Here is a 22,785-nt window from a genome sequence, read left to right as displayed (position 1 = left end):
AAAGTGGCTCGGACACTATTTTTCATTAACTTCTTGTGATATCATGATAAACCAAAATGGTGAAATGAAATGTTAATTCTATTTAGAAAGGAAGAGTAAGGCATAGCATGCCATCCCTGACCCACAAGCATGGAACCAGGATGGCGACCCTAAATGCTCTATCCAAGGGACAGACCTGCTCACAGAGGACTAAGTATAAACTCAAATAATTTCCCTCTTCAAAAGAAATGGTAGTCCCTCTGGGGCCAGACCCAGCAAGATATTATACTAGTTAAACCTAAACCCTGCTCTCTTTTCTACAATGTGTAAATATGCTTTTTTAAAAAAAGGCAACTGGAATGCAATGGCTTACATGTATGGGAATAAGAAGCCTCTGTTCCTAGTAAGCAAAAAGGAAGTCAAATGATAGCCAAAGGCCACAGACCTGAGATGGGCACCATCTGTAGAAAGTTGTACCTACAAAGGACAGTAAGAATTGAAGTCCCAGAGTACCTTCAGCTTGGGGCACAGATGGTATAGGAAGTCTATAGGAAGGCCGTCTTTAAGTAGTATGAAAGGTCTCTTTATTAAAAACGTAATTAAAATCAAAACCTCAGTGCCACTCACAGCAAATGCTATGGACTCTGTAAGGAAGAAAAGCTTTTTAATAAAAATGAAGTCAATCACTTTTAGTCATGCTGGGACGTTTATATGTGCTTGGTGGTGGGGGCAGAGAGACAAAAAATGGGGAAAGGAGTGTTGGGAAACTGAGGCAGCTGATGATCCAATATGATTCTACTCATATACCTGATGGGTACCTTATCTACTGAATAGGGAGGGAACACGTGAGCTAGCATAACTTTTCTTCCATAATATCACCCCAACAGTGAGTGAGTGCTTCAGAGTCTCTAAAGGCTGAACAAAATAAAATGAAACAATATACTCTTTTCCATAATGTAATATGAAATAATACACTTTCCATATTATGATAAGAATTAACACATTGTTGATTTCTATGTTTTCCCATGGCCGACTCCTCTGGGTCCCCATTTCATTCATCTGGTCTCCCTTAGAAAACTATGAGTTTCTCAAGGACAGAAACCACGTCACTACTATTCTTTCACATCAATTCATGGTTCCTAGCACTTGTTTAAGGACAAGCGTTAGGGCAACAATCAATGCAAAGAATGATTCCTAACAGTGTAGTAAGGAAAAGCAGTCTTTATTAACTGACAAATAGATGATCAAATAAATAGAAAAAGTCAGAGCTAACAGGAAGTAAAGAAATATAGCCTCACTGAAACAGAACTAAAGCACCGAGTCATTGATTCTCTAAGAAATAGATTACTCTGCATGAACAATCTCCTTGCTAAAAAAAAGGGGGGGGGGGTAGAGTCCCACAAAGAGACTTGTGTCTGGTACCTGATGCAAACACACCAACGTGTAGAAAGCTTCACCTGCTGCAGTGGTCATCTCTGTGTTGTGCTTTTGCAAAACCAGCATATCAAAAACCAGCTGAAAGTACACAATATAAAACCTCTAAATAAAAATATATAATGATAATACAATATTCCAGCCCCTTCCCATCCCAAAAAAGAAAAAGGTATGGTAGTTGTTCTTATTTAACAAATCTGAAAATTAAAGAAAACAGGTTTTTAAGAATCCAACAATAATGTACAGATGTTACTCCTTGCTGTGATATGTGTAATCATCAAATGACCAAATTCCCTGTTACCTTTACATCAGTTTTCAAGAATAAAGTGGAAAATAATGTATCCAGGGAGTTGATCTCCACAAAGCGCAGTGAACAGAAAGTAACGATTTCCTGTTTTATGAATGATGCATTTCCTCATTTGAATGAAGATTTGCATGCACTGACCATACTTATTTAAGCAGATGGTTTCACAGCTTACCACCCAAACATCTTACCTTAAGAAAGTGCCGTGTTGCTAGAAAAAGTGGTGAATCTGTTTCTTGTGCTTTAGCACACTGTTCAGCTAATGGTGTCAAAGCTTCCAGGCAAAGCTGGCAAACTTCCGAACTCATTCTGATCACGAAGGTCAAGGAACAAACTAGATATAATTTGACTTATAAAAGATTAAAAAGTTATAGCTATTATCAAATTCTAGGACTGAATATAGAGAAGTGAGTAGATTAGTGTGCAATACAGCATTATGTGAGAAAGGTTTCCAGTGTTTCTGATCATGAACACATGATTGACTATTCTCTAAGATCAGAGACTCACCAACAGTATATTATTAATTGGGGCTCTTAATGAATGACTTTGGGACCAAGCACCAAACGCCTTGAGATTGGTGAAAGGAGAGATGAGGCAAACTAACAAACAGAACTACAGCAGTTAGAGAGATGACTGCTTTCTTAAAAATAAAATGAGGGCAGCCCAGGTGGCTCAGCAGTTTGGCGCCGCCTTTGGCCCAGGGCGTGATCCTGGAGACCCAGATTGAGTCCCGTGTCGGGCTTCCTGCATGGAGCCTGTTTCTCCCTCTGCCTGTGTCTCTGCCTCTCTGTGTCTCTTGTGAATAAATAAATAAAATCTTTAAAAAAATAAAAAATAAAATAAAATAAAATGAAACCACAAAAGAATAATTAAAAATCCAAATTAAAAAAAATTTTACTTTAGGTAAGATCTTTCTCCCCACATGACAAATGACAATGATGTTCATTTAAAGGATATGATGTCATTCCTAGTTCTAGAGAGTACATCAGACTTTTAAAAAGATCTTCAGGAAGCTGTGGTATTTTTTCAGGAAAAATCTCACAGATAAATGTAATTAATTTGTAGTACTGATTACAAAGGGTTGGAAACTGAAAAAGAAATATTAAATATTTAGATGCTTACTGGTATTTAATTTCTATTTTCATTAATGCAGTAAAATAAAGTAACAACCAATAAACTTTATGATTTCTTAAAACTTATTCAAGATATAGAAAACATGAAGACCAAATTAAATATGAAAAGAAGTTATAATAGAGGGAATATTTTTGTAATACAAGGGTAATACATAGTAGAAACAATTATCTTCTGGACAGTTAATAAAAGCTACAGCCAATTCCAGATAATCTGTTTACCTTGAAAAAGCAAACAAAGCAGCCAAATTTCAAATTATTAAATGATCTATGATTAAAATTTTGCAAATGTGTTTATTTGCATTCCATCATGTTAGAAAAATACCAAAAGGTAATACAAATTGTTAAGATTATGTACAGAATAGAATATTCACTCCTTCACACTTCCAAAAGCTGGTTTCAGAGTCCTGAAAACTGAAGTAGAAAGTAGGCAATCTACACTTTAACCTTACTGAATACACATCTAACTGTTTAATGGTCTATTTGATGAGGAAAAACCCCCAAACCAAACCAAAAAACCCTACCAGCAAAGCAACAGACAGCTTACTACACTTCCCCATACCATTGGTGGTACATGACTATCAGCTCATGGGTCCTCAGACTCCTCTCCAAAGAACATTTCTCAACAAAGAAGCATGTGATCCCAGCCCATTCCATTGGAATCGGGCAACACCTCCTACTTTTCCAACTACTTCTCAACCTCTATCTCCTCCCCTCCCACGACCAACTTCTCTTTCCCTCTCCCACTCTACCTTGTGTGAGAGCTCCACAAAGGCACACATGTATTTCCAATTTCCTCATCATCTCTATCTTTGTCCCGTCTTACACTCTGTGACAACTCACAAGACAGATTCTCCTCCCTTGTGGTACTTAAAGGAGGAAGAATGGGCAGCCTCACTCCCTCCACATCCTCAACACTAACTGGGCAAGCCAAGACACAAGGTCACCAGAATGTACATAAACGTAAAAACTGTTTTAGTCTTGGTTTTGTACAATCCCATTTCTACCTGGGGTGGCTAGAAAATGCCTTCTATTGATCAATCCCTCAAATTTAGGAATGATGTTCAAAAGTATCAGTGGAATACACCCAAACACACAACTTAATTTGCTTAATGATAAATGATGAGGGAATCAAAACTGCCAACATTAGAACTAAGTTTCTAAAAGAATCAGTCTTTCTCTGTCACTAATTATCAGTGAACATAAGATACTGGAGCAGGATTAAAGGAGGGCATGAGCTGTGTACCAAGCTGCATGCATGAGTGCGAATGACACACAATCAGAACCTAAATTCTAGTTTTCATGTGTGCTCAACAGTTAAGCAGGTACTTATACCCTCTTAATTAAATCAGAGATATATTCTTGTCTAAAACATCTTTTAACTCCAAACACACACATTTTGGATGTTCATATTCGCTGTCTTTAATTACCTTCAAAAGATCTTGTGACATCAGGGGCAGAATTAGGTTCACTCCATATAAAACCACATCAGCTGCGGACACAGACCTGTTTGCTGCTTGCCCTGGCTCATGTCCTCTGAACACTTCATCTATTTAAAAAAAAGAGAAGAAAGAAAAAAAGAAAGAGAAAGAGAAAGAGAAAGAGAAAGAGAAAGAGAAAGAGAAAGAGAAAGAAAGAGAAAGGAAAGGGAGAAAAGAAAAGAAAAGAAAAGAAAAGAAAAAAAGAAAAGAAAAGAAAAGAAAAGAAAAGAAAAGAAAAGAAAAGAAAAGAAAAGAAGGAAAGGAAAGGAAAGGAAAGGAAAGGAAAGGAAAGGAAAGGAAAGGAAAGGAAAGGAAAGAAAGAAAGAAAAAGAAAGAAAGAAAGGTCTTAGAATTGCAATATTAATAAAGAGATAGATAAATTACACTCAAACCCTTAACCCAAAATAAATCTGAGTGGACATCTGGTCAGTCTTACCCTGGGTCATCCTTTTGTATTTTACTTTTTAGGATCTCTGAGTACCTGATGTAGATATTCTGTGTTTATATTATTATTCTACAATGATTTACAAAGTAAAATCTATTCCTCTGATATACTACACTGTAAGTTAAACAATTTCCATAGTAATATTTATTTTATCTTAGATATGTGACATCTTTCTATGCTGTAAAGCAGTGGGGGAAAACACAGAAATTAAAATGTTACAAAAAAAAAGAAAATAGCTAAAAATGGGTTATTATCTTGCATCCATAAAAAATGCTTATAGGGATCCCTGGGTGGCGCAGCGGTTTAGCGCCTGCCTTTGGCCCAGGGCGTGATCCCGGAGACCCGGGATCGAATCCCACGTCGGGCTCCCGGTGCATGGAGCCTGCTTCTCCCTCTGCCCGTGTCTCTGCCTCTCTCTCTCTCTCTCTCTGTGTGACTATCATAAATAAATAAAAATTTAAAAAAAAATGCTTATAAATTAAGAATTCTCCTAAGACCTAAATAGTTGGAGTGAGCAAAATCCACAAACATCTAACAAAACCAGAAGCCCAATGAAATACAGTTCATTCTGCTCATTAATGAAACAATGCAAATTTTTAAGATACTACTTCTGATTCATTAAATTAGAAATGACTTTTAAATGATAACTTTTAAATGCTGGTGAGGATAAAGTTTAACAGCTACCCTCAAAAGTAACACAGTAAGAGAGTCTCTTGAGCACTGTCTGTACTAAAGATATAATCAGAAATTCAGACAGAGATCTGTCCACAGAAGAGATTGTTATATCACCATTTATAACAGTAAAATCATAAATATTCCAAATCTCCACTATTAGGGAATCAGGTTAAATCCCAAAATGTGGGATACCATGCAGCCATCAAAGGTCATAAAAAATTTCAATGACAAGGAAAAGGCTAATAACAACACATTAACAAAAAAAGGGGCAGAATATCAAATTATATTTAGAGTATGAGCACAAAATTATACAAAATAACCAAAATGCCATTTACACTTGATTCTATATTATGTCACAGTATGGAGGACATTTTTCTATCTCTGCACTTTAAAATTTTTCTATTAAGAGCAAATTACTTTTAAAACAAAAAAAGATAAAATCAGGTAAAAAAGCATTTCTACTTAAAAATAACTTTTTCAGCTTGTGAACTTCTTCCTCAAGAGTTTCTGTTCCAGCTGGAAGAATCTCATGTTCTGAAGCTGGGCACTGGTAAACCTGGATTGCATCAATCAGGAAGCCTATTCTGGAGCCCTGGGAAATGGGTTTTGGAGCTCTCACCCAGCTCTCAGGGCTTGCTCCTAAAAGATAGTGCTCTCAGGCCTATACAGAAGGTCCTGCCTTGTGCTTTGTGGGACTCAGCTCTCAAGCCACAAGCTCTCCTAAGAATTCAAGAATGTAGAGCAGAGGCCCATTTCCACTTATGCTTTTAATCTTCCACCTACTATGTTAATTGCATTTCATAATATTTAAAGTATTTTCTATTTTATCTCAATTATCTTTACTTTAAAAATAAATCACCTTCCTTGCTGCCATCTATTTTAACAGGTACTGCTGTTTCTTTATCATTTTCTATTTTAATTATCTTCATTCTTCCAATTTTTAACCTTATCTACTCTTATTTTAGTTTTCCCCATTCTCCCTCATTTTATTCTCTTTTACCCCTGTTTGTACTTTCAAATCCTGAGCATTTTAGCCTCAATTTCTTTTCTTCTTCTTCTTTTTTTTAAGATTATATTTATTTATTTATTTATTCATTCATTCATTCATTCATTCATTCATTCAGAGAGAGAGAGAAAGAGAGGCAGAGACACAGGTAGAGGGAGAAGCAGGCTCCATGCAGGGAGCCCGATGTGGGATTTGAACCCGGGTCTCCAGAATCATACACCCTGGGCTGCAGGTGGCACTAAACTGCTGCGCCACCGGGGCTGCCCTCAATTTCTCTTCTTAATGTTCTATTATGACTTCAATCTTTTTGCCTTTTTATTGTGAAAACTTGCCATTCAACTATACAATGTGTTCTTAGAGCTGCAAATTGCACCACGACCTTGACAGGGATGTTTTTCCTTATTCATAACCTTTAACGGCTCTTCCCATCCCTTTTAAGACAAGCTCTTAACTTTGAGTCAGACTTCTCAGAGTACAGGGTTCTTGACCTGGGTCGTTATAGCCCTGGAAAGTATACAGCTGAGTTCCTAAGAGTTCAGAACTCAACTAAAAGCCTTGCAAAAAACTCTGAGGGTGGTGTAACATACACTTTTTTAAGGGAATGGCTCAGTAACTACTTCAGATTTTAAAGGCACATGTGCTCTAGAAAAGGTTAAGAACTCCTGGATGGAGAAGCATCAACCTGAACAAATCAGAAAACATGGGAATGACACTTGGTGAGAGGCTGGGCCTAGAAAAAGAGGGGCAGCTGAGGTTTTGGTGTAGAAAGAATTCACTGAGGGAACATGAAGGACGGAGCTTTTGAAACCATCTCTCCTAGGTACCCCTAGTTAACTGTGAAGGAGGGTAAGCCCTCTGTACTGTAACACTGGTAGTGCCTAGGGGAGGGCAGACATTGCAAAAAACTATTTTTAGTGAATAAGGAAAATAACCCAATATAGGAAACAGAAAGAAGAATCTCAAGTAGTGGGGAAAAGTGGAACATAACAGGACCCAACTCAGAGAATCTTATAAGGAAGTCAAAAGTGTCTGCACAACATTTGAAAGGAGGCTCTAGATAGGATTCATTTTTCTCTTAGAAAACAAGATCACTTGTGGCTTAAGGCATGGTTGCCAGTGGGTTAATAGGCACATGAAGTAAAACTATGTAAAATAAATGATATTTCAATTACTAATAAAGTTCTTGCCTATAGTAACAACGTTTTTTTACCTACTGGTTGCCAGGAACAATGCTAGGCATAATGATACTTTGTAGCTAATTTTTAAAGATTTTATTTATTTATTCTTGAGAGACAGAGAGAGAGAAGCAGAAACATAAGCAGAGGGAGAAGCAGGTTCCCTGAGGGGAGCCCGATGTGGGACTCAATCCCAGGACCACACCCTGAACTGAAGGCAGACACTCGACCACTGAGCCACCCAGGTGTCCCTGTAGCTAATCTTTAAGACATTTCAAAAGGTATTTATTATGGTGCCCTTTAACAGGCACTTTAATAGTCAGAAAAAGTGAAGGAAAGCTAACTAAGTTAGGTCTTCCCAAGTGTGGCCTGTCAGCTCCAGAGTTCAATGTTTCCCATCCCAACAAGGTTCCCAACCAAGCTGCAATCTGGAAAATGCTACAGTTTTCGTGGGTAGCTACCTCAGAGGAGAGAGAGGAGTGATTTAGTCAATAAAGTGTAACTCAGAAAAGACTGGCCCCTGGGATCTCATTCAGATGCTGGGATGTAAATATCTGTCCTACAATTTACTTGCTATAGATCTGTGGGCAAGTAACATGATTTTCTCTGTGTGTTTCCTCACTATAAAATGAGTATAACAACGAAACCTATTTCTTGCCACTGTAATATGAACAGTGATTGGCATTTTTAAGAACCTAATAGATGGAAGGTATGATTACTATTATTCTTATTAGACAAGAGCCAAGCAGGAAAGGAATGTTGGTCCTACCTTCACTCAACCAAAGAGACTGACTTTCATGATTTTGTAAATTGAACTTCCTCATAAAACTTCACTTAAAAACATTCCTTTGGGGATGCCTGGGTGGCTCAGTGGTTGAGCATCTGCCTTTGGCTCAGGAAATGATCCCGGGGTCCTGGGATGGAGTCCTGCATCAGGTTCCCCACAGGGAGCCTGCTCCTCCCTCTCTCTGTGTCCTTCATGAATAAATAAATAAATCTTAAAAACAACAACATTCAGGCAGCCCTGGTGGTGCAGCGGTTTAGCGCTGCCTGCAGCCTGGGGTGTGATCCTGGAGATCCGGGATCGGGTCCCATGTCGGGTTCCCTGCATGGAGCCTGCTTCTCCCTCTGCCTGTGTCCCAGCCATTCTCTCTCTCTCTCTCTCTCTCTCTCTCTCAATAAATAAATAAATAAATAAATAAATAAATAAATAAATAAAATCTAAAAAAAAATTTTTTAAGAAAAGAAAGTTTAAAACAAACAAACAACATTCCTTTACTGTAAAAAAAGACAATAAAAACAAAGTTTAAAACCATAACCATCACACTACATCTTACCTGTATCACTGAAATCTATGAATTCTTTTGAGAGAAGGTTAGTAAGAAGTTCCATAATGAGAAGCAGGTCTTGGTATTGCTCTTCCTCAGCTGTAACATCTATTCTTTGCCGCCCTAAATTATTCTTAGAATATACTTGCAGCAAAGTAAGGCAGGCTTCATATAGGTTCATTGCTTTGGACTGTAAAAGAATGTGCATAAATTACACTACTAAATAGAACTTAGTTGGGAAAAAATATAAACCCTAAAAAAGAAATTTAAAATTATAATCTATAATCTAATAAGTTTACTCTGAGTCCCAACAGGTCAAATACTTGTTTTAAGCTACTATAAAACATAAAGAAAAATGAAAAACCATATATTAAAGATTACAGTTACATTTTGAAAATTAGCAGTTTCCTTTTTTTATTAAGATTTTTATTCATTTTTTCATGTGAGAGAGAAAGAGAGAGAGAGAGAAGGAGGGAGGGAGAGGCAGAGACACAGGCAGAGGGAGAAGCAGGCTCCATGCAGGAGCCCAACATGGGACTCAATCCCGGGTCTCCAGGATCATGCCCTGGGCTGCAGGCGGTGCTAAACTGCTGCGCCACCGAGGCTGCCCAAAAATTAGCAGTTTCCTAACAAAATTTGACAACCACTTTTTGTTCATTTGGTAATTAATACACACTAGAGAGAGAAGATTTTGGCAACAGAAATGTTTTACTTCTGCTGTTTATTAACTTCTTGTATAACATTTATTGTTTCAAAATTTAACATTGTTTAACTTGCAAAAATAAAAGCACAGAGTACCAAACAGTGGTCTTAAACATCAGAATAAATGGCAATGGCTCGCCTTCTCAGTTATGCATCTGTGATTACATTTGTAATATTTAAAAAATAAAACCTTACTTTTGAGCAGGTACCTCTGATCTAACAAAAAATTACAAATCAGGAACCCATATGAAATGGTTCAAAACAAGATTTATGTTAATCTGTAGGCAATTACAATTATATTTTTTAAAGCAGTTTTAAAAAAGCTAAGTAATTTCTAAATAGGATTAAATATGCACTTTGCATCCTGATTGTAAAAGAATTCAGTGTCTAAATATCCATCTGATTTATAAAGCAAAGATACAAACTGCCATTTAAAATTTTAAGCCTTATAGTTTCAAGAGACAGAAGTTGATTAAATTTTTCTACCATCTGTCTTATCAAACATTCCTCATTTGGAAGAATTTGAATAACATTATATCTCAAAAAATTACTGATTATTAACAGTATTAGGCCAAGACTTTATATTCCTTCAATAAGCCTCCCTCTGAATTCTGAGTTCTTCTGAAAAGTTCTGAAGTCTTTTTGGAAACTCTTCTGGAGGCACAAAAGTATTATTTCAGATAATAATCATTAAATTTAAAGTAAAGTATCTGTTATTTTGTTGTACTTTAAGGAGTTCTAATCCTAAAAGGATAAAATTAGAAAATGCTTACCTCTCCAAGATAGCATATCTGTTTATGTGCAACTTCAACAAAAACTTCTATTATGAGATTGACAGTTTCTGGTGTATTTTTGTAAACTTCCATCAATCCAATACAATTGGTAAGGAAGTCCATCAAAAAATTAAAAAGAATTGCTACATTGTCAATCTGGGTAGCCTCAGCAATGCCACACAGGGCCTCCAGTGTGGCAGTGATTTCCTGTTTGACTTCCTCTTGCTGACACATCTGCTGGAAGTTTTCTTGATTTATCACTCTTAAGAATCGCTGCTGAAGTGGCTGAAGAACCTATCAAAGTAAAGCATAAATTTTCTAAATATTTAATTCACATGCTTCATTTATTTCAACTTTATTTCTTCGACTTGAATAAATATTCCACTTTCTAAAGCATTTCTAATTACTGGAGGCAGAAAAAGCACTGAAAACAATATCTGAACCACATTCCCAGATAATGGGAACAATATCTGAGTCCCCATTTTAAAGATTTATTTGAGAGAGAGAGAGAGAGAGAGAGAGAATGAGCATGTGAACTTACAAGTGCATGGTGGGGGAGAGGGAGAGCAAATTTTAAGCAGGCTCCACACCTAGCATTAAGCCTGATGAGGGGCTTGATCACACAATCCTGAGATCATGACCTGAGCAAAACTAAGGGCTGGATGCTCAACTGAGCACTCAGACGCCCCTATATTCCTCATTCTGAGGATCATTGTAACTTCTGGTCTACATAAAGAAATAACACATAGTTCACTAGTCATTAGGGAAATTGATATCAAAACCGCATGCCTTTTAAAATGGCTAGCATCAAAAGGACAAGAGATACATGCTGGCAAGAATGTGGAGAAAAGGGGATCCCAGTGCACTACTGGTAGGGATTGTAAAGTGGTGCAGCCATTATGGAAAACAGTATGGAGGACCATGAAAAAATTAAAAGCAGAATTATCATATGACCCAGTAATTTCACTTCTGGCAATATATCCAAAGGAAACAAAAACAATAATTTGGGAAAACATCTGTACCCCACATTCATGGCAGCATTATTTACAATGGCCAAGACATGGAAACAACCTGAGTGTCCATCAATGGATGAATGGATAAAGAAGTTGTGGTACATAAGCAATGGAATATATAGCCAAAAAAATGAGAAAATCCTATCATTGCAACCACATGGATGAACCTTGAGGGTATATGTTAAGTACTTAGACAAAGAAAGACAAATACCATATGATCTTATACGAGGAATTTTAATAAAATGAAATAAGAAAACAAAAAAATCCCAACTCAGAAAAAGATTTGTGGGCAGCCTCGGTGGCGCAGAGGTTTAGCGCTGCCTGCAGCCCAGGGCGTGATCCTGGAAACCTGGGATACAGTCCCACGTCAGGCTCCCTGCATGGAGCCTGCTTCTCCTTCTGCCTGTGTCTGTCTGTCTCTCTCTCTGTGTCTCTATGAATGAATGAATGAATGAATGTATGAATGAATAAATAAATAAATCTTTAAAAAGAAAGATTTAAAAAAAAAAGAAAGAAAAAGATTTGTAGCTACTAGAGATGGAAAATAGGGGTGGTAGGGGAAATTTGAGTAAGGTAGTTGAAAGGTACAAACTTCCAGTTGTAAGATAAGTAAGTACTAGAAGTGTGATGTACAACATGAAGACCAAAGTTAACACTGCTCTATGATATACAGGAAAGCAAACGATTAAAAGAATAGATCCTCAGAGTTCTCATCACAAGAAAAATTTTTTCTTTTTATTGTATGAGATGACTAAACTTCTTGTAATAATCACTTTACAACATGTGTAAGTTAAACCACTTCCTGAAGTAATTTAGGTTCCAAAAACCATGAATCAGAGAACATGACTTAGTCAATGCCATTCACAGAATTCTGTCACTTTCATCCTCTTCCCAATTCACTAACTGCCCAAACACCCCAAAGATGGAATTTAAGTCTCCAAAGGGCCAGAGAGTAAATATAGACTTTACAGAACATGTCATCTCTGGCTCAACTATCCAATTACAATTGCACTGTAGTACAGATGCAGCCAGAGATAAAATGTAAACAACTGGACATGACTGTTTCAATAAAACTTTATTTATAAAGAGACAGCAGGCTAGATTTGGTCTATGGGCTCCAATTTGCCAACCTCTGTTCTTCAGGTTCAAGCCCAAAATATAGCTGATATCTTTTTCCAACTCCTCTTAGCATAGAACATAAGTTCAGATAATCAGTCCTGTCCTGAGTGAATATGCATATTCATGAAGATATCCTAATTCTATTTAAAGCTATACATATGACAATATAATTATTTAAACTCTGGCCTGAAGTCACAGATGAATACCTAATTCTGTTACTCTGTTCCCTTCTCAGACATTAACAGCATTCTAGTCACAAGAACTACAGGCCATTCACTTACATACAATAACTCTTGGTTCCTGATTCAAAGCTAACTTACGTAAGGCAATGGGTCCACAGTGGTATTGAATTATGTCCCCCTCAAATTAATATGTTGAAGTCCAAGTCCGTACTACCTGAGAATGTGACCTTATTTGGAAACAGGATTGTTGCAGATATAATTAAATTAAGAATAGGTAATTAGATGAGACACCTGGGTGGCACAGCGGTTTGGCACCTGCCTTCGGCCCAGGGCATGATCCTGGAGACCTGGGATGGAGTCCCGCATCAGGCTCCCTGCGTGGAGCCTGCTTCTCCCTCTGCCTATGTCTCTGCCTCTCTCTGTCTCTCATGAATAAATAAATAAAATCTTAAAAAAAGAGAAAAGGTCATTAGGATGGGCCTCTAATTCAGTATGACTGGTAGGTATCTTTACAGACATGCACACATGGAGAATATTATGTGAAGATAAAGACAGATTATGATGATGCTTCTACAACCTAAGGAATGCCAAAGACTGCCAACAAACCACTAGAAATTTGGGGGAGAGTCTTGGAACAGCTTATCCCTCACAGCCTTCAAATGGAACCAACCCTACCAACACCTTGATCCTGGACTTCTAGTCTACAGAACTCTTAAGACAATAATTTTGTGTTGTTTATGTCACTAAGTTTGTGGTATTTTGTTACAGCAGTCCTAGCAAACTAATACAGTGGTTAATCTGCATCTCTTTATTCAAGACAAGGGGATATTTCACTGATTCCTTAGGCTCTCATTTGAGTTGTGGGCAAAAATGTGCCAACTACAGAATGACTGATAATATTTGTAAAATAATTCAACCTACTCATTATAAGGGAAAAGCATCGGAAAGGTATGACTGAAATGTTTATGTCTCCAAAGAGTATTTTATAGCAACACACAGGATAAGACATAAGAGGGTGCAATCAAAATAAAGGGAACTGTTACCTCCGTCCAATACTGCTGCTTGGTTTCTGTGTCCATATGTGCAAAACCTCCTAAGACAAGAGCCTTCATCAGTGTCCTCTGCACAGGACTTGACAAGAAATTCAGAGGTGGGCTTCGGCTTGCAAACTGCTTAGCTAAGTTCCACCAGTTTTCACACTGAATAACTAAGTTTGCCCTACAGACAGAAACAACAAAACATAAGATGTGTTACTTACATTGTATGTATACTAAGTAAAAAAAAAAAAAAAAAAAAAGGAAGGTAAATGAATTTAATTTTTGAAGTACAATATAGTCAACTTGGTATAGAATTTGGAGTCATACAAGTTTGTGCTCAAATCCCATCAGCTGTTTGACAATGTAAAATTTATTTACTGTCTCTTATTTCGTTTCCAGATTTGTAAAAAAAGGGGTAACAACAGTAAAAACAGACCTAACTCTCATGGTTAAGATTGATATTATGATTAAATAAAATATTATATATAAAATGCTTGGAACAATACCTAGTAAATTAGAACTCAATAAATAATAGCCAAATGCCAGGAGTAGTAACAATCACATTCCTGTATAATGAGAAAAATGAGTAACATTTTCAGAGTTTGCTGTAGAAAACACTAAAAGCTCTTAACTTGCAAAATAATTATCAGTTCTTCTCATCTTAAAAATGGAATAGAGAAAAAAAAGGAATAATAGGATACCTGGGAAAACTAAAAGATTATTCTGTATTAAAGTGTTTTTAAAACTATAAATTACTGGGGATCCCTGGGTGGCTCAGCGGTTTAGTGCCTGCCTTTGGCCCAGGGCGTGATCCTGGAGTCCCAGGATCGAGTCCCACATCAGGCTCCTGGCATAGAGCCTGCTTCTCCCTCCTCCTGTGTCTCTGCCTCTCCCTCTCCCCCCCGCCCCCCCCAAAATAAATAAATAAACAAACAAATAAATAAATCTTTAAAAAAAAACTATAAATTACTGAATTAAACATGTATGTTTCTTTTAAGATTCTTTAATGCCAAATCCTCAAATAGTCAACACAATCCTCAATTGTAATGAGGGAAAGCTCTATTTGCGTTTAAAGCAATAATATGATTTTTTTTTTAAGTACACTGCTCCAAAATGCAGGGACTATCTGGACCATAGAACCACATAACTGCCACTTAAAAGACTACACACACACACACACACACACACACACACACAGCCTGCTTCCTATGATCAGCTTACCTTTCTCTTCTTTCCACCAAAGTGACAAGGAGCTGCACAGTGTCATTTGCAAGGTCCTGCTCACTACTCCACACTGAGAGGTTACTGATGACCTTTTGTAAGAGGTAGCCAATAATCCACTGAGAACCTTCTGTATCTGCTCCAAATGCTGTACTGAATGGTAGACTTATCTTAAGAGAGAAAATCAAATTTTTAAGGTCAGAAAGACCAGCTTCAAAAGAAATCTACATAAAAATCACTAAAATCAGCATCTAAATAAGTACTACTTATTTCACATTTTATAAATGTATTCATTTCTGTTAATGTCCAAAAAGGACATCCTCAATCCACTTACATCTTCCAATGCAATTTTTCTGTCAACGTTACAGTCATATTAACATACTTAATGGTATTTACACCAAATACAAAGAACATAAATTAATTCATTCCCAATAATTTATAAATTAATGTGATCTAAAAAAAAATCTAATGTGATTGCATGCCAGTTCTCCTTAAAGTGGAAGATGTCCAGCTCTTAGTTCCATTTTGATGAGAAAATCACCAAGAAAAATGTTTAAAATGTTCTCATTTCCATAAGTGTCATCATAAATCCAAACAAAGTCAGTTTTACATTCTGACCTGATCATATAGTTTCTCATCCACCAGGAGATAAGTCTTTGCCCAGCGTTTTAGAAACCAAACAATATCTTTGCCCATTTGAGGGCTTAGTAGATGAGTGAGATCTGCTCTTATTGCTCGAGATTCAACTTCTGAAACTCTTAGAACGGCAGATAACAACCTGTAGGTATAAAAAAGAAGTCATTTATTTATTTATTGACTGTTTAATCACATTTTTTCTTAAAAGTCCTTTTCCTGTTTTTCAACTCTCTGAATTTGGGCCAGACTATACTTGAAATTTTCATCAACACAGTGGTAGACAAATGTCCCATTTTACTTCTGACCTTTGAGGAAGTAGGAAACAAGAAAAAGAAGTCACACATACAACCTTCTGCGGATACTGTATTGCATTTCCAAGTCTCAGCATTACCATCTACAGATGTTTTTCACAATCAAAATGAAGACACAAAATTAAAAGTTCAGAGTAAATGTTATGTTATTCAGCACTTTGTCACTACTCAAAACTCCCATGGTTAGCAGTTTTCATACATTTGTCATTTTATGGTAGAAGATTTGGAAATTGATTTATCCAGAATGCCCTGAATATTGAATCTTATCCCTAAATCTGAAAGTCCTATATACTTCCTAACAAACTTGATTCTTAATGGTATTTTAAAATAAAAACTTGCTGAAAAAATTATCTATGTAAGTGTATACTGTCCTCTCCTACACTACTTCTTCTTTTTTTTTTTAGAAGATTTTGTTTATTTATTCATGAGAGACACAGAGAGAGGCAGAGAGAGACACAGGGAGAAGCAAGCTCCATCCAAGGAACCTGATGTGGGACTTGATCTCAGGACTCTGGGATCACGCTCTGAGCCAGAGGCCAGATGCTCAACCACTGAGTCACCCAGGCATCCCAATGATTCATTGGGCTCTGTGGTGTTGATAACAGAGCATGATATGCAGTTAAGTTAAAAAGTCTTTGTTCTGGGGGTGGGAGTAGGAGAGAACATAATCAGAAGTGATATAGATTTAACTTGACTTTAGCTAAAAGGCAGAGGAAGAAAAGATGTAATTGAAAGAATTCATTTTAACACCATTTTATGGACATCCATGCCAGACAGGGATTCTAATCATCTGGAGTTTGGCTTCTGCTACTTTTCCTTATTGCTATCAAGATGACTGAAATTATCTCCTTGTAACAAAATCTTATCTTTCAGCTCTTTATCCAACTGGATGTCTTGAAAGTACTATTATTTAGCACTCTGTCTTTTTGAAATAACTTCTTCCCTTGTATCAAACAGGTGGTTTTTAAGTTTCTATCCCCAGAACATCTTTTTTCCCTATATATTACACACTCCCTATATCACCAGTGCTCAAATTTTCAAGAATTATTTTAGAGTAGATGTGAACAAAAAATGACTATGACCTCACAATACAGTTAAGTTGATATATCAGATTTTTCCCATAAGAATGAATAGTTTTATTTATTTATTTTTTTTTTTAAATTATTTATTTATTTATTCATAAGAGACACAGAGAGAGAGAGGCAGAGACACAAGCAGAGGGAGAAGCAGGCTCCATGCAGGGAGCCCGACATGGGACTCGATACCGGGTCTCCAGGATCACGCCCTGGGCTGAAGGCTATGCTAAACCACTGAGCCACCCGGGCTGCCCGAATGAATAGTTTTAAATGATAAAACTTGCAGCGTAGTAAAATTTGAATTAAATAATTTTAATAACTTTCTAAGTTTATGCACAGGAATTTAATTATCAGTGTTCTGATACCCACCATCATCCATTTGAAAAATAAACAAGTTTTTCTTTAACAGTTGGAAACTTTACATTGTTTTTCTCCTTAAAAAATTTTTTTATTTCAAATTCATTCCCCCACAGATTATACATTTTAATATTCATTTATTGATAACACTATATAATTCTTTGAAACAAGTGTGTCTAGTTATTGAAACATAATTATACAAATTCCCAGTGATCAGAAGACTGTTTTAAAACATCTTTTGGATTATCTATCATTGCAATACTTATTAGTACACAATTAAGCAAAATATAATGCAAATTTAAATAAATTATTAAACATAAAATTTTATACATTTGTCAATGAAATTAATGTAGCAAGATTTTGTTTTTCCAAATTAGCTCATGTATCTGTGAAAAAATATTACTTATTGCTAGAATGAGACAGTTGAGCATAATTTGATTGGATTCCGTTTTTGTTTAAATAGAAATACTGAGAAAACATAAATGGAAAGCATTTTTAAAATAACAGGGTTCCTCAATTTTTGAACTTCTTCCAAGTTCTATGCCAAAAACCAGAGATCTACCACCAAAAATTATTTTTAATAATCTGTTAAATGACAACTTGATTTCTTCAATGTCATTTAATGCAAAGAGGTGAAAAACTTCCTGACTTACAAAATTACTGGTTATCCATTACTCAGTCATTCACTCCCAACACCATACTATTTGAAACTGTCCTTTTATTTGGCACCCTGTACATTTTTACATACTTGCCTATACATTACAATAAGGTTCAGAATGAGTGAGAAATTTTGCTTTTCTTTTATAAAGTGGAAGCAAGGTAAAGAAGAGTAGCACAGGCATTTTACAGGCAGATAAAGCTTCGGCCCCCTTAGCTCTTAGATCTTCACCGCCCCACCCCAGCAGTGGGCAAAATCCCATGGGGTTACCTCTGAAAAAAACATCCGCCTCTTTCTGTCCTTACTTGCTGATGAAAATGCTTCCTAACCTGCCTCGTCATCCTTTAAATCCATCTTCCACTGTGTAATTCTACTACTATAGTTTGATCAGTTCACCTCCCTACTTCCAATCTTTTCTACCATTTACATGTGAGCAACACCAAACTTCCCTTGCTTTAAGCCACACTCTCACTTCCAGACCTCTGCCTATGCTATTGTCACTGCCTGGAATACTCTTCACCTTCTGCTGTATGTTGCAAACTCCTTATTCATCCCCCTCAACTGTCAGTTTAAATGCTATCTTTTCCAAAAGCACCCCCTGATCCTTCCCCTGCCAACAGGATAGGTAAACCTAGGTGTTCCTCTATCACTCTTAACAGACTTCTATTATATTCTCAGATCCTGGCACACAGGGGAACTGTATATTCTCAGATCCTGGCACACAGGGGAACTGAAAAAACAGCTGATAAAGACATAAATTTTTTTTCATTACAGTGTAGTTGACATACAATGTTACATTCAAAATATTTTTAAATTGTTGATAGTTCCAATTTCTAATCCTATTTTAATTTTTTTTTTAAGATTTTATTTATTTATTCATGAGAGACACAGAGAGAAAGAGAGAGAGGCAGAGACACAGGCAGAGGGAGAAGCAGGCTCCATGCAGGGAATCTGACATGGGACTCGACCCTGGGTCTCCAGGATCAGGCCCTGGGCTGAAGGCTGCGCTAAACTGCTGAGCCACCCGGGCTGCCCCTATTTTAATTTCTTAAGTATGCTCTCTAAGCATACTTTATATTTCAGATAGCACTCACAGTCTCCCATACTTTCACGTTAATTCTTTAGATTTTAAAAAAAGGTAATTTTTGTTTTCCAACCCTCACCTCAACCCTCCATAGTCTGTGCTCTCAGATACAAAAATGTTTTGCTCCCACACTGATACCTGAGACTGGCAAAAATTGAAAAAGCACTGAAAATACAAGGAAAGCATTCCTGATGGTACTGCCCAGGCAAGAAATGTGACAAAGGAATATAGTACAACAGCATCCTGAAATGAACTGCCTTTGAAATTAATATTTACCATGAATCAAGCCAAAGCAAATGCAATGATTTCTACAAGCACCTAACCTAATGCCTATAGTAACCCCCAAAAGAAAACTTTTTCAACAGAGCACTGATATTTTATTTCAAATGAGAATAAAATAATAAAGAAAATAAATTCTCAAACATTTTCTTTATATTAGCTTCACAGTTCATTTTTTTTTAAATCTTATTTTCTACTGCACGGGTATAAATGATATCCATGTATTTTTGCATTAAAATTAAAAATGGGAGGGGGGCATAGCACCCTTCTTGAGTTACGGATTTGCAACTGACTGAGGAGGGCACTGGGTGTTAACTACATGTTGGCAAATTGAATTTAAATTAAAAAAAAAAAAAAGCAAAAACAAAAGGTAAATAGTGTACCGACTGTAGATTAGTTTAATTAAATATCTGATGGATAAAATATAATGAGAAGTAAAGCACCGGCCCACTACTGTGGGCTCGGTTCCAGACTGCCACAATAAAGCATATACATCATAATTTAAAAAAAAAAAAAAAAGCTTTTCATTACTGATATCTCTGCCTGAAACCTAAATTTAAAGATACTGGAAATGTAAAGTGCTATTTTCAAATCCACTTTTAGGAGGATATTTGGTCTAAGGTTTGATATCCCTCTTTAATTTCACCATTAAGAATTAATGAAAATTTTGCCACCATTACTATGAAGATTAAAGTGAATTCTCATCTGAGATACGCTACTGTCCTCTAACTTCACCTGACAGGTGCCTCAAGTTTCACATATTCAGGACAAATATTTCTATTTTGTAAGGTCAGAATCATAGTTTTCCTTAAGAAATCCATTGAAATGTAATTTTAGCTTTATGAACAAAAAATACTTAATATTCACCTGAGTTCAAGGAATCTTATATACTTTGTTTCATTCATTTAGGGTGCCTATACTGCGTCAGCACTGCTTTCTGATGGACAAGTGCTATGTTTGGAGTACTTTAGATCAAACGGCCCTGAAAGTCTCACTGTATTCAGATTCAGAATAATTTTACATTTGTTTTCCTCAGTACAGGATATAGCTGTCAGTTCCCACCAGAGTGGCATTACTTAGACATACTGAGTACTCGCTATCCTTGTTTATTTCAAGGCTTCTCCAAGTTTTATTTTCTTTCATGTATCAGATTTACAACGTGCCTAACACTCGAGCCATCTACCCATCAACTCAGAATTTATAAAACAGTATAAATTACAAGAGCACAGCTATAGAGTTCATATTACCTAATCACAGAATCTGTTCTGTTGTACCCTGGGATGGAAGAAGCCTTTTCTCCTGGAGATCCCAAAATTTGAAGTGTTGTATTAATGTCAACTTCAGATGAATGCTTAATGGAATATTCCATTATTTCTGGAGGTATTAGCGGAGTCTCTCCCTGAGTATCATCAGCTAAGAGGTAGCCTTCAGTTTAAAAAAAATTAAAAATGAACACTTAACAAATCTATATTTATCAAATTACACTATAAATGTTTTCAGTTTTATCTGACTTATATATATCATATTAAGTTGATGTAAAAGTAAATTATAAATGTTAATGATAATCTCACGTTTGATGAGAAGAAACTTTCTATTTCTCAGATAATTAACTCAAATACAAAGGACAAAGGATAAATGTTTTATTCACCAATTTTATAATTCATACTGACATGTAGGCTTTTTAATCTACTACTTTTAGAAATTTTCAGTAATATATTCTGTAAACTTAATAGGAATTCTACTATTATCTCTATCAAAAGTCAATATTTGGGAATGCTTTTTCAAAAATTAAGATTTTTTAATTTATTATTTAAAATACAGAAACACTGATAATATGGTTATAAAAGAAGACCCTAACAGTCAGACTGCCTAGATTTGCATTCTGACTCCAAAAATTAACAGCAGAGTGACTACGGGCTAGTTTATTAAAACTCTCTCTCAGATTCTTCATTATAGGGATAATAATAATAAAAAATGTGGTAACAGAACTAAATCAGTGGGCTGTCCACATAAGACATTGGGTATGTAATTGGCATTAAATACACGCTAGCCAATATTTTAAAAAAATGCATCCACAGCTCTGTGATATACAGCAGCTGTACTCAAATTTCATCCAACACTAGGTATATACTTTTATTTTTAACATATGAAGCTTCTTCTAACATATGAAGTTTAAACTGTTCAGTGGCAATTACATTTTAAAAAGAAACAAACAACCAACCTGTAACTAAAATAAGCCAGTGAATATCTTCATACAGATCATCAAGCATTTTGTTGTCAATAGTGCTTGAACCAGGTGAAGCAAGTAATTGCTGTTGATGTCGCTGTAACTGACCATGGAGCCTTGTTACTCTTTCTTCTAATAAACTGAAAGAGGGGGGAAAAAACCCAAAGCTTCATAAAGTTCAATAAGCAAAGATCTAGAACTCATAATTTCCATTTATTATACAACATAAATTAAAATGTTAGCACAAAAATACATATATGAAAATATTTATTATAGTACACAACTGTTCTCATAGCAGTATAGGAATTGTGATTTATTGTTTATGACATAGAATTAAAACATTGCTTTACAAACAATCAAGGTTTACAACAGGCATTTGAAAATTGGTTATTCCAAGTTTTTATTGATATGGGTCAAATCATTTCTCATACCATGTTTTCCACAATCTCTCTGCCATCTATGCTGTAGTGCCTGGGCTCCAAATGTACAAGCCAAGGAATGCAATCATGAGTATGTTTCTGTCCATTTGTTCCAGTGTGCTGGGATACGGGGTGGGGGTGTTTAAAGTCTTTAAACACTTTAAGTGCTCTCCAGGGAATTGTGAATAGAGAATATTTGCTCCATGGGGTTTCTTTGGACTGTGTGTACCTTGTCAGAAGAGGTATACAGTGTTCTGCAGCAATTCTTCCTAGCATTCCTACACTGGCTAGTTGATCTGAAAACTGGTCTCGGTCATCCTCTTGAAGTTCACTTATTTCTTCTTCCTCACGAGAGGCCACACCATTGGCAGTCTATTATTGATGAAAGAAATAAAGAGTAAGGAACCGCATTCCTTTGTTCAGTAAATCATGCATTTCTGTTGTATTATAAAATAACTTCAGCACATCACATGAAAAGGAGAGACGGACACAGCCAGTCCAGTGGTCTAGGGCCTGCTATCTAACTATGCTGACAATACTAGCTGTTACAAAAGAAAGGGGTGGAGGGACATAGAAAAGAAAGAAATGGAGGGTATTACCCCCATGGTATACATATATAAACACAGCAAATTGCACTCACAACCCACCTCCCACACCAGAGAATTTAACTTCTGTCACTGAAAAGATCTGACTTCTTTAAGATACGTGGTCCTTTATATACAAGAAGTCATTCA

General features: G+C 36.2%; 1 protein-coding gene and 1 long non-coding RNA gene across 7 annotated transcripts in view; one reads left to right on the top strand and one right to left on the bottom strand.

Moving 5' to 3' along the window:
* The window catches only part of XPO4 (exportin 4), a 121,986-nt gene that overhangs the window by 5,729 nt on the left and 93,472 nt on the right, over positions 1 to 22,785 (bottom strand). For all 6 annotated transcript variants that reach the window (XM_077868433.1, XM_077868428.1, XM_077868430.1 and 3 more), the window contains 12 exons: positions 22,281 to 22,423; positions 21,627 to 21,772; positions 20,653 to 20,830; positions 15,623 to 15,782; positions 15,005 to 15,174; positions 13,790 to 13,964; positions 10,433 to 10,726; positions 8,967 to 9,147; positions 4,278 to 4,396; positions 2,675 to 2,805; positions 1,909 to 2,026; positions 1,402 to 1,494 (listed from right to left, as the gene is read on the bottom strand). In XM_077868433.1, the coding sequence (XP_077724559.1) occupies positions 1,402 to 1,494; positions 1,909 to 2,026; positions 2,675 to 2,805; positions 4,278 to 4,396; positions 8,967 to 9,147; positions 10,433 to 10,726; positions 13,790 to 13,964; positions 15,005 to 15,174; positions 15,623 to 15,782; positions 20,653 to 20,830; positions 21,627 to 21,772; positions 22,281 to 22,423 (1,908 nt within the window). The remainder of the gene's footprint in view (positions 1 to 1,401; positions 1,495 to 1,908; positions 2,027 to 2,674; positions 2,806 to 4,277; positions 4,397 to 8,966; positions 9,148 to 10,432; positions 10,727 to 13,789; positions 13,965 to 15,004; positions 15,175 to 15,622; positions 15,783 to 20,652; positions 20,831 to 21,626; positions 21,773 to 22,280; positions 22,424 to 22,785) is intronic.
* LOC144295853 (uncharacterized) overlaps positions 1 to 22,785 on the top strand; it is a 68,966-nt gene that overhangs the window by 40,838 nt on the left and 5,343 nt on the right. The gene's annotated exons all lie outside the window — the stretch shown is intronic.

Source organism: Canis aureus, chromosome 24 (genome assembly GCF_053574225.1).
Source record: "Canis aureus isolate CA01 chromosome 24, VMU_Caureus_v.1.0, whole genome shotgun sequence".
Taxonomy (NCBI): Eukaryota; Metazoa; Chordata; class Mammalia; order Carnivora; family Canidae; genus Canis; species Canis aureus.
Note: the sequence above shows the minus strand (reverse complement) of the source record. Positions and strands in the feature narration are given on the sequence as shown.